Source organism: Hyaena hyaena, unplaced genomic scaffold (genome assembly GCF_003009895.1).
Source record: "Hyaena hyaena isolate Hyena2069 unplaced genomic scaffold, ASM300989v1 scaffold_149, whole genome shotgun sequence".
In the NCBI taxonomy this organism is placed as follows: Eukaryota; Metazoa; Chordata; class Mammalia; order Carnivora; family Hyaenidae; genus Hyaena; species Hyaena hyaena.
In genome coordinates, this window is record NW_024080781.1 from 10302 (window position 1) to 27601 (window position 17300).

At 40.4% G+C, this 17300-nt stretch overlaps 1 protein-coding gene across 5 annotated transcripts; it reads right to left on the bottom strand.

Moving 5' to 3' along the window:
- Window positions 1-11291: 11291 nt before the first annotated feature.
- IL6 (interleukin 6) lies at window positions 11292-16752 on the bottom strand. 5 transcript variants are annotated; one of them, XM_039238870.1, is made up of 6 exons: window positions 16588-16752; window positions 15524-15552; window positions 15170-15360; window positions 13960-14073; window positions 13098-13244; window positions 11292-11871 (listed from the first exon to the last, which is right to left on the bottom strand). In XM_039238870.1, exons 2-6 carry the CDS (start codon window positions 15540-15542, stop codon window positions 11680-11682), a joined length of 663 nt encoding a protein of 220 aa, XP_039094801.1. In that variant the 5' UTR covers window positions 15543-15552; window positions 16588-16752; the 3' UTR covers window positions 11292-11679. The 5 variants fall into 5 exon arrangements, with proteins under 5 accessions (XP_039094801.1, XP_039094799.1, XP_039094800.1 ...); XM_039238868.1 differs by having other exon boundaries at window positions 15524-15582; XM_039238869.1 differs by having other exon boundaries at window positions 15524-15590.
- Window positions 16753-17300: the final 548 nt, after the last annotated feature.

Genomic DNA, 17300 nt, shown 5'->3' on the forward strand with positions numbered 1-17300 from the left:
TATTTTGAAAAGAATGTCTTTTTCTGAGCACTGTTTTCTAACAGTGGCTTAAAATATTCAGTAAACCATGTTGTAGACAGATGTACTGTCAGCCAGACTTTATTGTATCATTTTTAGAGCATATGCAGAGTATTTAGCATAACTTTTAAGGGCCCTAGGATTTTCAGAATGAGCATTGGCTTCAACTTGAAGTCATCACCTGCATTAGCCACTAACCAGAGGGTCAACCTGTCCTTTGAAGCTTTGAGGTTAGGCATTGACTTCTCCTCTCCAGCTATGAAAGTCCTAAATGGCATCTTCTTCCAATGTAAGGCTGTTTCACCTACATTGAGAATCTGTTTTTTAGGATAGTCACCTTCATTGATTATCTTAGTTAGAGCTTCTAGATAACTTGCTGCAGCTTCTACATCAGCACTTGCTGCTTCATTTTGCACTTTTATATTATAGAGATAGCTTCTTTCCTAAAAACTCGTGAACCAACCTCTTCTAGCTTCCAACTTTTCTTCTGCAGCTTCATCACCTCGCAGGAGAATTGAAGAGAGTTAGAGCCTTGCTGTAGATTAGGCTTTGGTTTAAGGGAATGTTGTGGCTGATTTGAACTGCTATCTAGACCATTAAAACTTCTTCCATATTGTCAGTGAGGCTGTTTTACTTTCTTATCATTTGTGTGTTCATTGGAGTAGCACTTTTAATTTCCTTCAAGAACTTTTCCTTTGCATTCACAGCTTGGCTGTTTGACACAAGAAGCTTAGTTTTTAGCTTATCTTGGCTTTCTACATGCCTTCCTCACTAAACATAATCACTTTTAGTTTTTTATTTAACATGAGAGACATGCGATATTTCCTTTCACTTAACAGTTACAAGACCATAATAGGGTTATTAATTGGCCTAATTTCAATATTGTTATATCTCAGGGAATCAGGAAGCCAAAGGAGAGGGAGAGAGACAGGGAGTGACTGGTTGGTGGAACAGTTAGAACACACACAATATTTATCGATACGACACAGAGACATGAACAAGAGCTGTTGGAAAAATAGTGCCAACATACTTGCGCAATGCAGGGTTCCCATGAATCTTCAATTAAAAAAAAAATGCAATGTCTTTGAAGTGCAATTAAATGAGATATGTTTATAGTTCCTTTTCTTGGTCTATAGCATTTCATAAAGATGTAAAAATTCCTGTAACCACTTTATCTGTGGCAGTGGTTCAACTGCTACCTAATTAAATTTAATCAATGCCTTTAAGCATAAAGTGAATGATGTGTTAGGCCCGTGACAATTATTACTGCTTTTTTCTAAACAGAGTATTTGATTCTTACTATAAAACTCTTAATTTTCATTTTTCTTTGTGGCTCTTTTTTCAAAGGATGGAGATTTCTAAAACCTGAATTGTTGCTGCATCAAAACTACCTCTTAGTCTTTATGACATTTTGTGGTTAATTATTATTACCCTGAATAGAGTTTTATTACCAACTGAAAAGTTTGTGGATATGCTAAAGAAAAGTTTCATTAATTTATTTGTTAAAATGTACTTAGTCTACCAACTCTACTAGAAAAACAAACTGTTATTTGAATATTTCTGGTAGTTTGCCAACATTTCTTTATCATTTTATTATTCTGTAGATGCAGGCTCTCAACACAGGTATATAAACCTTGTCTATTTTTTTTAACTGAACATAAGTTCTATATCAATCTCTCATTTTATAAGTTTAATCTCAGCCAAATTAAGTTTGACTAAATTCTTTAGTCAGTTTAGGCTCTAATCCCCTAATGCCCATATACCTTCCAAGTTGAAAGTCAGTCCCAGGAGCACCGATACTTCCTAGTGGGTAAGACGGGTGGGGACAAGCCATCTTCTCTCTGTTCTCTGGTCACAAGGTACTGAATATAAATTGATATTCATTCATCAGATACAGCATTGCTTTGGTCTCTGCACTGTCCTGTCCCAAGGCCTCTCCAAGCTATTCTTACTTGTGACCTTCAGACACACACACATTTAGATGCCCTTCTCATATATATTTACTAACAAGTAACTTTCTTGTTTTTCTATCTTATGACTCCCTATCTTCCACAGTTAAAGGAGATACATGGTATCTCCTCTAGCATAGGAAAAGCTGGATTTTATGTAATCATGCATTTTCTCCAGTCCACTTGGTAATACATACTTTTTGCCATATACTCAAAAGATCAGGCTTTCACAACTAAAAATAAAAAAGATCTACTTTTTCATACATCTCTTCTCTTTGGAAATAGTAGATGCCTTAAAAATCTTAAGTTTGAGTTGGGGAAAGGTCATGGGGCAAAAAGGAATTACCAGAAATGAAAAGAATACCACTTTAATTTATGGGAAAAAATTTTCAATGTTTAGTTTTGAGAGAGAGAGAGAAAGACAGAGTGCAAGTGGGGGAAGGGCAGAGAGAGAGAGGGAGACACAGAATCTGAAGCAGGCTCCAGGCTCTGGGCTGTCAGCCCAGAGCCCAACGTGGGGCTCAAACTCAAGAGGTGTGAGATCATGACCTGAGCCAAAGTTGGACGCTTAACCAACTGAGCTACCTAGGCGTCCCTAATATATGAAATATTATCCACAATAATTATATTTGAACTTGTGATATATGATTAATACCTATTGTGCATTATAGATTTTAAATTTTGGTTTGATATTGTTTTTACTTTATGAGTATTATTTCCATATGTCCTTGTGAGGAAATGAAAGGCTGACAGCCATTAGAATGGTACTGGCATATGCTTTGCATGATGAAGATGTGACCTTGCAAATTTGATGTTGGGTTAAGAGCGAAGAGTACCTGATAATAGAATACATATTCTGCTTCCAGGAAGAGGGAATAGACATACTTTCCCCTGCTCCTCTCACTAAGTATCACAAAAGCCCTGGATATTATGTATAAAACAAACATAAGAAGACACTGTAGAGAGAAGAGGCTGATTCAACTAGGGACCTTAGGATCTGAGGAATGACCTGATGGTGAATTCTTTGGGTTTTCTTTCTGACTCATATATTTCAGACTCAATACTGAAGAAAGCAGCAACTCAGAAAATGCCAATTAGTGCAGATAAAAAAAAAGTCATGAGAAAAATTTGATCTTTTAGCCAAAGGTCTAGTGAAGGGACAGTATCATAAGACAGAAAACTTTTAGATAATAGCCACTAGACTCCAGTCAAATACCACAAAAATACCTCTTGTCTTAGTACACCTTTTCTAGTTGATAGCAAGTGAGAAGCCTAGACTCCCACTCTCATGAGGCTGTAATGAGGCACCCCAACCCCAGAAAGAAATGACATATTATCATTGCCTATAGGAAAACAACAAAATTTAAGTGACAAGCAGATTTCTTACCTGAAACCATAAAACAGAGGAAGGGAGTGACACAACATTTTATAAGTACTGAAAAAAAAAAAAAAGAACTGTCAATCCAGAATTCTATATTTAGTGAAAATATCCTTCAGGAATGAAGGGGAAATCGAGACATTCTCAGATGATGCAAAACTAAAAAAAATTTTCACCAGCACACCTACACTAAAAGAATGACTAAACAATAAACAAAACAGAAATGGTAAAAGGAGGAATCTTAGAACATCAGAAAGGAAGATAGAACATGGAAAGAGCAAAAGAAAAAAGAAAAGAAGAAAAAGAAATGGTTGAATACAATAGATTTTCCCTCTATTGCTTTTTTTAATATTCTTTTTATTATTTTTTTTTAATTTTTAATGTTTTATTTATTTCTAGGAGAGAGAGAGAGAGAGAGACAGCATGAGCAGGGGAGGGTCAGAAAGAGAGGGAATCACAGACTCTGAAACAGGCTCCAGGCTCTGAGCTGGCAGTCAGCACAGAGCCCGACGCGGGGCTCGAACCCACGAACCGCGAAATCATGACCTAAGCGAAAGTCGGACGCTTAACCGACTAAGCCACCCAGGCGCCCCTTCCCTCTATTGTTTTTAAAATTACATTTGATTGTTGAAGAAAAAATGATAACTATCTAATGTGGTTCTCAATGTGTGGAGAGGAAACAATGATAAATGAGAAAAGTAAAGGGGTATAAAGAGAAAATTTCTATCTTTCACTCAAACTAGTTAAATGTTGACACCAGTGGACTCTGATCAATGATATATATATAATGTAATGAATGCATAGAGAAAACACTAAAGGAGCTCTACAAAGAGACTTACAGGTAAATCAAAATGGAATTCTTTTTTTTTTTATTTTTTTTAATGTTTTATTTATTTCTAGGAGAGAGAGAGACAGCGTGAGCAGGGGAGGGTCAGAGAGAGAGGGAGTCACAGACTGAAACAGGCTCCAGGCTCTGAGCTGGCAGTCAGCACAGAGCCTGACGTGGGGCCCGAACCCACGAACCGCGAGATCATGACCTAAGCGAAAGTCGGACGCTTAACCGACTAAGCCACCCAGGCGCCCCCAAAATGGAATTCTAAAAATGTTCAAGTAACCTACTGGAAGGCAGGAAAAAGAAAACAGAGATCAAACATAAAGTAAAAAAAATGACAGAATTGAGGCTTAACATATTAACAATTACATTAAATAATTAAAAATGTTTAATGTTTATTTTTGAGAGAGAGAGAGAGAGAGACCAAGTGCGAGCAGGGGAGGGGCAGAGAGAAAGGGAGACACAGAGTCTGAAGCAGGCTCCAGGCTCTGAGCACAATGTGGGGCTTGAGCTCACAAATGGTGAGATCATGACCTGAGTCAAAGCTGGCCCAGGCACCCCTATAAATGATTTAAACATACCAATTAAAGACAGAGATTCACACTATATATTTAAAAATGTGTCTCAACTATGTGTTGTTTAAGAAACTCACTTCAAATATTTCAAATGATATTAGTAGGTTAAAAGTAAAAGGATAGAAAATATATACTATGCAGATCTTAAAAGAAAGAGAGAAATAAGTATATTAATATCAGATAAAATAGACTTAGAAGAAAATTACTAAGGACAGAGACAATTATTACATAATGATAAAAGGATCAAGCCACCAAGAATACTTAGTAATCCCAACTGTGTGTTCATCCTTTTAACAGAACTGCAAAATATATGAAGCAAAAACTAAGAGAAGTAAAAGGAAAAATAGACAAATTCACTATTCTAGTTGGTAACATCAATACTCCTCTCAACAGTCAACAAAACAACTAGAGAAAAAATTATCAAGGGTATAGAAGAGCTCTACCAACAGGTGCTAATTCCCATATAAAACACTTGACCTAACAGCAATAGAATATATATTCTTTTCAAGAACCCATGGAACATAGACCAAGACAGACCATATCCTGGGACATAAAACAAATCTCAACAAATTTTAAAGAATTGAAATCATATAAAGTATGTTCTCTGGCCACAGTGTTATCAAATTAGAAATGGGTATCAGAGAGATGGTTTAAAAATCTCCGAACACTTGGAACCTAAAGAACACGCTTCTTTTTTTTTTTTTTTAAATTTTTTATTTATTTTTGAGAGAGAGAAAGAGACAGTGTGAACATGGTCAGAGAGAGAGGGAGACGCAGAATCCGAAGACAGGCTCCAGGCTCGGAGCTAGCCGTCAGCACAGAGCCCGAGTGACCCAAGCTGAAGTCGGATGCTTAAACGACTGAGCCACCCAGGCACCCCTAAAGAACATGCTTCTGAGCAATCCATGGGTCAAAGGAGTCTCAAGAGAAATAAAAAAAAAATACATTGAACTGAATGAAAATGGAAATGCAACATATGAAACTTTGTGGGACAAAGCTAAAGCAGTACTGATGGGGAAATTTATAGAATTAAATGCTTAGATTAGAAGGAAGTTCATACATTGTTTGTGTAAATTTTTCCTGAATGATAATACAACAGGGTATGAGAGAGCAAGAACTGAACTTTTGAGATCCTGGAAGACTCTACCTCATAAAGGCAATGCTACCAACTGGCATGTTCCCTTATTAAAGACCTGGATACCAAAGAAAGCTGTGCCACTCAGATATTCTGAATCTGCTCCTGTCCTGCACAGTCACTTTGCTTTATGCATGTTTTTCATCCTTGGTTAATAATTAAGGAGCTATGTTAGAGTATAGGATAAGCTGCTGTAACAAGAATATCCTGAAATATAATTGCTTAACTAAGATAGCAGTATATTTTCTTATCATCTAACAGTCCAGTAACTGTTGATGATCCAGGTTGGTGAGTCTATTCAGCTCTGTGAGATCATTTAGTAACCAAGGTTCCATTTATCTCTTTGCTGCGCTAACCTAAAAGGCAGGGCTATCTGTTAGAAATGACTGCAATGACAAGAATGTATTTGCACTGGTCAGTATGATAGCCACTAGCATATGTGAAATTGAAGACCCAAACCTTTGGTTTTACATAATTTTAGTGAATTTAAAATTAAAATTAATTGCACACTGATGGCTACTGTCTACCACATTGGACATCCAGCTGTGGATACTATTCTATTCTGCATGAATAAAGCTGATTCACTACAGCATTTGTTTCTAATCCACAGAAAGGTGAAGCACTAGAAATGGAGGGAAAAATATCTTTTTTGGCAAGTAAAAGTAAAATTACAATATCAGTTTTACTCACATTTCATTGACAAAAACTTAGCCACTCTGTAGGGGTTCCCAGCACCACCCTCGGGTTCAGTGACTTACTAGGCGGGCTCAAAGGACTCAGGATATATGAGTCACTGGACTCAAGCTCATGGTTATGATTTATTACAGCAAAAGGAAGCAATGCAAACTTGGCAGAGGGAAAAGACACATGGGGTGAATTCTGGAGAAAATCAGGCACAAACTTTCAAGAGTCCTCTCCTAGGGGAGTCACATAGGATGTGCTTAATTCTTCCAGCAATGAGTTGTGACAACACGTGTCTACAAGGAAGTTCACCAGCAACTCAGCACCCATAGGTTTTATTGGGGCATTCTCTGCTTTGCACATATTAAAATTTCATATCCTCATGAGGAAAGCAGGTGGTTGGCATAAACCATATGGTTTGTATAGTTTAGGCACTCTTACCATTGGGGAAAGTTTTATATTGATGTAGGGAACTATTTATCAGTCAAATTCCCAGATGCCAGCCAAGCAAGGGTCAAGCTTACAAGCAGCTTTTCTAAAGACAGCAGTCTTTGGTCTGCTGTTCTTTTTCTCAGCACAGTCACTCCTACATGCAAGGTAGAATGGGAAATGTAGCCTCTAGATGGTGAACCACATGTCTAATTCAAACTCTATTACCATGAAGTGGAGAATAGATTTGAAAGGATAACTGGAAGTCACCTATGGAATTTGCACACTTTGTGACTTTACACAAGTTGCTTAGGCTCCCTGCTCTTTGGCTAATCTATGCATCTCTGAAATAATACATACATTGAACCATGCTTAGCACATGGTAAGTGCTCAATGACACTTATATTACTATTACCATTATTAATATTAGTCTATTCTTACAGCATGTGAGTTGGTTTATCTCTTCTTCCTTATTCTTAACCCACCAGAAACTTGAAAGTTTTATTAGGAGTGAAATCTGGCCTGCTGTCTCCTATCAGCTTTCTATGTTGCAGATTTTGGTGTCATTTTCACAGTGTAATCTGAGTGTCCTCTAGCCCCTACCTAGCTTTTGGATATAATCCTTTCTTTTAGCATCCAAATATAATAGCCAATATCCCCATTCCAAGCTGACTATAGGAAATTCAGACTTGTCTCAAATCTTCCTGAGTATTCTTGATTTCTTTTTGTTTTAAAAATTTTACTATTAATTTTTTTATGTTCTTGATTTTCTTGGTGGGTTCTTATGTATCCTGATCGTTGCCTGTCACTTCTTGCTTTGAACTCTTACTTTGGGTTTCCCTGTTGTTACTTCTTTGAATCTTTTTGTATTTTCAACCTTTCATTGTCCATTTTCCCCCAAAGGTGGACATGAACCTCCCTGCTTTCTTCAGAGCTGGGCTAGAACAAAGTTACCATATATTTGCTTTATGTTGGTAAACAAAACTCACGGAAGCTTTATGAGTGAGGGAGAAGATAGTAGAAAATTCAATACTAGACATTACAATGTCTGAAATTCCTAAATCACATCTGCCACAAGGTGCTTCTTATTCTCTTCTCTCTTATTTTTATTATTTATTATTTTTTGCCTCTCGCCTTCCTAGTACTGTCTACCCCATTGCTGGAATGTGCTACAGAAAACTGGATCTCTTCTAGACCATTCTGTGCTACTTCTAAATCCCAATCTTCTTACCGCATGCCACCAGAAGAAACTGAAAAATCCCTCAACATTTAAAAAACAGAAGCAAATACACAAAAGAAGCCCCCAAATAAAAAACTCTTTCCAAGAAAGTTGCTCTTTACTTTTATGTTACATTAGTGATTTTATTTAATTCATTCTCTGTGCTCTTTCATAACTTAGACCCTGCTGCTTCAGCTTCATTTCTGTTACTTCCCCCTTTGGACTTCAGCTATTTAGGGCTCCTTCAGTTCCTCCATCATGCTCTCTCCTGCCTCCAAATGTTTGCTCATGCCAGAGTTACCACTTAGAACACCTCCTGTGCCTCTCCCACTGACTGTATCCTCTACATTCTTTTAATGTAAGCTTAAATGTCATTTTCTTGTGAGATTCCTTTCCTGAACACTCTACTTGAGGCTCTCCTACTATGTGCTGCCCCTGATAGCTGTGTTAATTTCATAGGGCTCCTATAACAAATTACCACAAACTGGGTGGCTTAAAACAACAGGAATTTATTCTTTCACAGTTCTAGAGGCCAGATGTCTGAAATCAAGGTCTGAGCAGGGCCATCCTCTTTGTGAAGGCCTTAGGGGAGGATCCTTGTCTTTTCCTACCTTCTGTTGATTTTGCCAATTCTTGGTTGCCGATTCACCCCTCCAAACCTGCTTCCCTCTTTATGTGGACTTCTCCCCCATGTCTCTTCTCTTCTTGTAAGGCCCACCCTAATGACCTCATCTTATCTTGATTACATCTGCAAAGATCTTATTTCCAAGTAAGTTCACATTCACAGGTACTGGGAGTTAGGACCTCAGCATATCTTTTTAGGGGACACGATTCAACTTATAACAGTAGCTTACAGCAGTTATTTCTTTGAGTTGTTTTCTCTAGACTGTAAGCTTTTTGAGAACATAGACCTTGTCTGTTTTATTCACTATTATATCCCCAGAGCCTATCAGAGAAGCTGGCGCTTCGCAAATGCTCAGAGAGCATTTGAATAAATGAGTAAGGGAAAACTCTCAAATACAGAATTCTTTGTGTTTTACATTTCTACATAATCCCTACTTCTTTCCTTTCTCAAAGCCTTGGTGGTCTCTGGGATTCCTGAATCTTGGTCAGCCATCATCAAGTCCTACTGAACAGGTCCTAGCTAACTTTTGCTAATGGCTGCCATCACCTTCTCTTTTCTAGCCATTACGGCCATCCTAATTCAGGGTACTGTCATCTCTTCCCTGGACCAATAATTTTCCTCCAACATTCTCTTTCAGCCCCTTTCCAATCCATTCTCCATACAACTCTTATATATCCTACTACTTAAAATCTGTCAGTGCTTTCTCACCACTTATGGCTTCTGATGCTGTCAGTGATCTGGCCCCAGCATACACCCCCCTGCCCCCGACTCCCAAACTTTTAACCACCCTTCTTGTTCTTTCTGCATTGGATGTAATGTAATTCTCATTGTCTTAATCACAGTGCACTCTTTGTTGATTCAGATTTTTGCACGTGCTGTTCCCTTTGTCAGGAGTATACTTCCCAACCATCTTGGCCTGACTGACTCATTACTGCATATCTTTTACATCTCAGTCGAAACCCCTCCCTCAATTAAGACTCCATGACTTCCCTCCCCAGGCTGAGGTTCCCCTGCTATTGGTGACCCCCCATATAGGTTCTCAGCAGACCTCACATTTCTCTTTTGTAAACCTCATCACATTTACATTCTTAGTTCAATGTCTGTCTTCCATGCCATAGTATAAACCACATGAAGGCTGGGGCTGTGTCTAGCTTGTTCACTGCTGCATCCCCAACATTGCCTGACTTATACATGGTGCTCAACACATTTTTGTTTGAAGAATGGATGCATTCAACTGCCATTTCTCTTTGTTCTTTGATTTAGCTCCCATTTTGGGAAACCCACTGGTTTCTAGAAATCAGAATATGTGTTTCTTTTCTTGCTTGGCTCCTCTCGGTTCTTGGCTCTGTGGACTTCCCCTTACTCAGCAGGAATCCTCCCCTGGAGGAAGAAGTCTATGGTGGCTAGAGTGGGGACAGCTTTATTAGAAGGCAGAACTTTCATCTTGCTGGGGCTGAAAAGGGGAAATCTTTACCAAATTCCCAACATAGTGGTAAGGTAAGAGAGAGGGGCTTTGTGCAGATTGCCTCTCCTACCACCACTCTCAAAGGGGGTGAGGAGAGAGGGCATACAAAGAATATTGTTGGTGGGAAAGTAAATGGAGATCGATATATATGTACTGATTATTCATTGCCTCTTCTAGAAGTTCTTAGAATGTTTCTGCCTAACTTATTATTTTTCTTGAAGATGAAGATACCTAAAGACAGTATTTATAGTTTTTTTCACTCACTGACCAACAGTGTCTGTACCCCCAAATTGAGATAGCTTATATTTGACATTTAACAAATGTTTATTCAGGCCTCCTATATTCAGGTCCTGCGCCATTGGCTCAGGATGCAAAGATGAATACAATAGTCTGCTTTCTTGAGGAAAGAAGGCTGGCTGGAAAGAAAACTCAATCAGTTTTAAGATGTCATACAGTGTGGTAGGTGCTATGATAGACAGGCATGTGCGATGTTTAAGGAACCCAAAGGAGGGAAGCAGAGCTTCTAGTTATTATTTAGAAGTGCACATTGCTCTCTATCTTATACAATGGTTATGCCCTTTCAAAGACTTTTGATTGCATTTTTAAATGTATTTCCTGTATTAACATGTCTTGGAATTTTCTATATCTTTCAAAATGTTCCCTAGGAAGTTAACATTAGGGGACCTGGAGACAATTAGACCTGGACTTAAAATCTGAGCCTGTGCCTTATCTTCCAGCTGGGTGACTTAGAGAAATCGCTTACTCTCCCACATCCATAAAAGAGTGTACAAGTGCCAAGATTAAATATCACAGATGCAACACATTTAGCACATGCCTGACATGCAGTACGTTCTCCATTATATCTTTCTCCAGGTGATTGTAGCTTTTTGGGTAGTGGTGGTGCTGGTGACAGAAACCTGTTTCTATTCAACTTCACTGGATACACAGAGGCTCAGTTGTGGATTTTTTTTAAAAAGGAGTTTATTAGCATAAAAACAATTTAAACATTATATAAATATGATATAAATATTCCTTTTGTTAAAAATATGTATAAGTTAGCCATGTATTTGAGGTAAACCTACACATTCCAAGAAATGATCTGGCTCTGAAACGTCAAGGATATTCCAGCTGCATAGCCATTTTACGTTATCTTTTTCAAAATGAATACATAAAATATTTCAAGTGGCACTTCATAAAAATATAAATATCTATTCCTTATATAAATTAACTCAATATCACATATTTAAATATCAATAAATTAAAAATAATTAAAATAGTGTCTTAACCTTCATACTTTTCGTTCTTCACAGAGAACAACATCAGTTACATGCCCAGTGGACAGGTTTCTGACCAGAGAAAGGAATGCCCATGAACTACAGCAATCTTAGATGCCCAGGTGACATTATCCGAACAGCCCTGAGGCTGAATTGAAGGAAGTCTTCCAGGCTTCGCAGGGTGAGGTGAATTGTTGTGTGCCTCAGCCACTCATCCTGTGACTGCAGCTTAGCCTGCAGGCTGACTTCTGCAGTTGGGCCAGGAGTGGTTACCTCATCCTGATTTTTTACCTGAAGGAAAAAGAAAACAAAAAGAACTATTTAAGTATTGAACAAATCCTTTGCAGTGGCAGAATGCCCTGGGCTTTGGGAAGATGTTCAAATTTGGGGTGAAGGAGACTGATCGGGGTTGCCTGCTCTGACTAGCTCAGGTAGGGGGAGGTGCCTCTCCCCTGAGCCCACCTGTGCCCATCCTGCATGCAGCCCTTTTATGGTGACTGAATTCTATTCCCCAACTTTGCTACTCTATGTCTGTTATACCATGAGCATCTTGAGGGCGGCCATGGTGACTTGTCTTCCCTTATGTTAAACGGTGCCTGGCGCAAAGCCCCATACATCCTCTGTCTATTGAGGGGCCACTGATCTGTGGTGTAAGGAGGACTGGGAAGCACCTTTCCATAGACCCACTGACATGAGGCTAAGTAGTTGTGGGAGAGTTTGCACCTCCAGCTGTGGTTCTTGAGCACGACAGCATGGGCATCCCCTGGCATTTGTTAGAGATGTGTCTCAGCTCTTCCCCCTGCCAAGATCTGTTGGATCAGACGTTGCTCTATGACAAGATTCCTGGGGATTTGGTGTGTGTTTTAAAGGGGGAGGAGCACTGGTTTAAGGCAAACAACTAGAAAAGGCAGTGACAATATCAACACCCATGTGCTTGCTTCTCTGTCTAGTACCCTTCTTAGCGCACTTTGTTTGGCTCACACGCTGTGCCATCAAGCCTCCATTAGGTGAAATTTGAACGGGTAGCTGGTAGTGACCAGGGCCTTTGGTACCTGCCCTTCTAGCCTTTAAACATGCTTCTGCATTAACTCTTTTGGCAAAAAGTAGTAGGAAAGAGTTGAAACTACCACAATGACAAGAATATCAGTTGGCAGTAATTAAAATATTAAAATAATTTTTGTGCCCTCTGTTCTTTTTTATTATAGATCACTGAGCAGGATTGGATGTGCTTCATTCTGCCTCTACAGATTTTTTTCCTTCTATCTTAAGCCATGATAGTAGAAGTTGATGTTAAAATCTACCTCATTTAATAGTTGTAAGTATAGTTATTGATGTCTTTTGCGGAAGAGAGCCGAAAGAAAAAAAAAAAGGTTTCAACTATCAGAAAATATTTCTTGGATCCTTTCCTTTACATGTGGCCATCTGTTTTGAATTGGCATTGCATTCCCAAGTTGTCTAGACTCCTTTCTTTGAGCCCATTTGCCTCACACCAAGAGAGGGGATGAGGAAATGCTCACCTTACGCCTCAGCATCTGGAGCAGGACATTAGTACTGGTGTGCACAGACTTGGCATTTTCCTTATCACCCTCATACTTGTCCTGGAGGAATTTCAGGTATATCTGAAACTCCTGAAGACCAGTAGTGATTCTTGTCAGGCAGGTCTCCTAAGAGAAAAGATGGGAAAATCAGTTATTGCTAGGAAGGTATAATCAATTAAAAAAATTAAAATTACTATAATTCAGCTACTTCTCCCTCTGTCCCCTTCAGGGAGCTTCAAATACCCCTTAGCATCATATTTTGAGACATCAGACAGCATCAGCTGCCCCATTTTAAATATCTGGACAGAGACACTACTTAATCAGTTTTACCCACAAAACCTGATAGATGATGGAATGTAGCATGGAGGTCCTTCTAAGATTCTCCCCTTAATACTCTTCCTTCTGGCTACACTCCTTTCCTTGTCAATATTGGGCTGAACCTTTTATGGAATAATCAGAAGGCAGTGCAGGATATCCCACTGTCTGGAAGGAAGAGGGTGTAGAGAATGACCTCCACAGGGAGGGCAGATTGTGATCCTGCTAAGGGCAACCAACTGGGAGAAGGGCCACTTTGCGCAGGATAATTAGCTAAACCTGCTGGAGTTTGTAACGTTTGATGGCTGTGAAATTCCCAATAAAGAAGGGCTATCTCTACATTGCACTCAAAAGTAAGCTGCCTTCAGAAAGATTCTAATTGGCCTCCTTGTGAAATTTAAGCGATGTTCTTTACATTTACTCCCTTCTTTGTTGTCTGCCTAGTCTATATGCATACAGACACTGCATATCAGAGGGAGACCTTTTGACTAAGGAATAGTTAATAGTGAGTGTGATGTGTTCTTACCTGATTGAACCCAGATTGGAAGCATCCATCTTTTTCTGCCAGTTTCGGAAGATTTAGGTTGTTTTCTGCCAGTGCCTCCTTGCTGTCCTCACATTTGTTGTACTTGTCACACATCTGGGGAGGAATACCAGAACTGTTGTCATAGAAGTGCCCCAAAAACAAACACCACTAGAGGGCCGATTCATGTTTTACCAAGGCAGGAAGTTCTCGAAGAGAATGAGGTCACACCACATCAGCATCCAGGCAAGCCAGGTCTTGTGAAGATGGGCATGCTTGGGTTCAATTCTGCGTTCACCTATGACTTCACACTTGTTACTTATCCTGATTCTTGGTGTCCCTGTCTCTCCAAATTGGGGATAATGAAACTCCTCCCTTGTAAATTTTTTTTTTTTGTGAAGATGAGGCATACTATTTACATAAAGTATGTGGCACGTAGTAGGTAGTCAATAAATGACAGCAATCTTGATGATAATTAGGTGAATATAATTTGAACCCCAATTTTCCAACTAGAAGGACCTTTGAGATCATCTAGTCCAATTCCATAATTTTATAAATGGGACCCCAGGGATAGCAGGGAATTTGCCAAAGATCGCAAAGCTAGTTCAGCAGAACCAGAACTTGATTTGGTTCAGGGCTCCCAATACCCCCTCCTGTGTTCTTTCCTTTCTACCAGACAGAGAAAAACTACCTTACCTTTAAAGCTTTGTAGCTACTTTAACCTACTTATGATTTTGCCACTTTGGTGGATGATTGAGTATACATCTTATATGCTGGACTCTGGGGAGTCCGTAACCACTGAGCTTCCATAACCTAGAAGTCCTGTGATTGTCCTGAGACAATTTCAGGTGGCACTTTGCTAATCCTTCCGAAGTCCAAGAGACATAAAGAAAATTGATAGACATTACTTTTTGGTTAGGGAAAAAGAAGTCCTGAGAGGCAGTGACACCCAGCTAGTGCCAAGTATGGAGCTGGGAATGGGCCAGAGGACATGGATTTCAATCCTAGTGTGTATTTTCTAGGAGGGAAAGAAACTCCCTGAGACCAGTAGCAGAAGAGAAATGCAGAAGACAGTCTGACCCTTTGGCCTAAAATCTAAACTGCTCCAGAACCCAGCAAAGACCTCCCAGTGCAGAAGCCCTTGTCCACATCCAGGGGCCAGGAGGTGAATGCCCACACAGGCCCTTTATCACCCTCAGTTGAGCCTACCCACCTCCTTTTTCAGTGCAGAGATTTTGTCGAGGATATACTTAATGAGTTCTTCCATTTTGTCTGCAGAGGTGAGTGGTGGTCTATTTGAGGTGGCATCACCTTTGGAATCTCCTCCCAGGGGTCCCGGGGTAGGAAAAGCGGTAGCCATCACCAGGAGCAGCCCCAGGGAGAAGGCGAGTGAACTGAAGGCGCCTGTTCCGGAGGCAAAGGAGAACAGCCAGTGAGCAGACGGCACAGCTGGGGGAGCTGTGCTTCTGACTGTTGGCTGCCTGCCAGCCCTCCCAGCGGACACACACCCCTCCCTTAGCCGCTAGGCTGCCAGGCAGTTCCAGGGCTAGGGATTTCCTTCACTTACTTGTGGAGAGGAAGGTCATGGCTGGGATCCTGGAGGGCAGATGAAGCTCTCTTTCGTTCCTGGTGGGCTCGAGGGCAGAATGAGCCTCAGACATCCCCAGTCTTATATTTATTGGGGGTTGAGACTCTAATATTGAGACTCATGGGAAAATCCCACATTTGATAAATCTCTGTTGGAGGGTGGGGGTGGGGCCAGGGCGGGTGTGGCTGATTGGAAACCTTATTAAGATTGTGCAATGTGACGTCCTTTAGCATCACAGGAATCACAACTGGGGGGTGGAGGGGAAAGTGCCGCTTAGGTCATACCAAGCTAGCCTAAGAAGAAGGATCACTCTTCCTTTACTTTCTTTTCTGTTTTTTTTTAAAATTTTATTTATTAATTTTTTTTAGTGACTCAGCATTTTGGCAGGTCTTAAGAAGGAAAGTAAAGTTGAAGTCATGCACAAAGTTTTACAGGAGGGGGGGCAAGAAGCTAAGGCTGACTATGTTTACTAGATTAACAGGCTAGGATTTAGTATTTCAGTTAATTCATAGTCGTGAAAACCTAAGACGTTTTGACCTGAGCTTCCTCAGACCACACCACAGCCCACTAGTCTGGGGTTACAAGTAAGATGCTACTAAGAGCGAGCCATCTGCAGGACTTTCCTCCGTTTGCTGGCTTTCTCCCTGACCATCTGTTGCAAAACTGTTTGACTGCCCCCAAATCTCGTGCACTTGTCTCTAGGAGTTTCCAGGTGCCGTGTGAGGTGTACACTTAAATGACTCCTCTGTGCCGCAATGAGGCATCTGCCAGTTTCTTTCTCACCTCTTCCAGCCCACTTCAGCCAGCCCAGCCTCAGCCCTGCTTTCTCCCTAGTTGCCCCTTGGGACCCTCCCTGTGAAGACTGATCTCTCTGCCAAGGGGTTTATCTTGTGCTGCTAGTGCTGTCCCTACTGCTGGTCAGAGGGTGATCCTGCTTCTCAGAGGGAGCCCTGAGGAGGCCAAGTGGGTATTCTCTCTGCTGGAGCCCTCAAGTTAGCAACGCCCACTTGGTTCATGGCAGAAGTGGCGAGAATACTACTCACCTCTTTGTTAGGATGTCAAAGAAGGACTCTGTGACATTTTCTAGAGCTTGTGTTCATCGCTCCTTTAGGATTGGTTTTGAGTCCAGAGGTGGCTGAGAAGAAATCTCCTAACACAGACACAGGCTCTGAGGCTCTGAATCATGCTTTCTCTCCAATGCCCCAGGCTACCTTATCAGGTTGAGCTTATATAGCTTATACAGGTTCTCTCAGGCCTTATAATGACGTTTCTTGCAGGAGGGTCCTTGGTCTCATGCAAATGAGCTCTAGGTCAGGCTGTTTTACCAGTCTCCCAGACACCCAGGCAGCTCAGAAGATTGGCTCTAGGCTGAAACTAGGACCTTTGTACAGCTCCAAAAAAAAAAAAAAAAAAAAAGAAGAAAAAGATTTACAAAATACAGTGTTATCACAATCAGCTTCTTTGCAAAGATCTCATCAGGATTGCTAAAACAAGGACCTCTGCTAGAATATTTAAAATACAATAGGTTTACTCAAGTTTTGTTTTGTGAACAACACTTTAGGACCCGCCTATTGGGGAAAGTGAGATCATTCATTCTTTCACTGACTTTCTAAATGGAGGTCCTGTGGCCAGTTGTCTGAAAATGAAAATGGGAGAGGATGGTTGGTTGAATGTTTTCGCTTTTACTGTTCTTGGGTCTTGAGCAACTCAGACACCCCCCAGCTGAGCCCTCTCTCCTGCACTAAATGAAGCCACT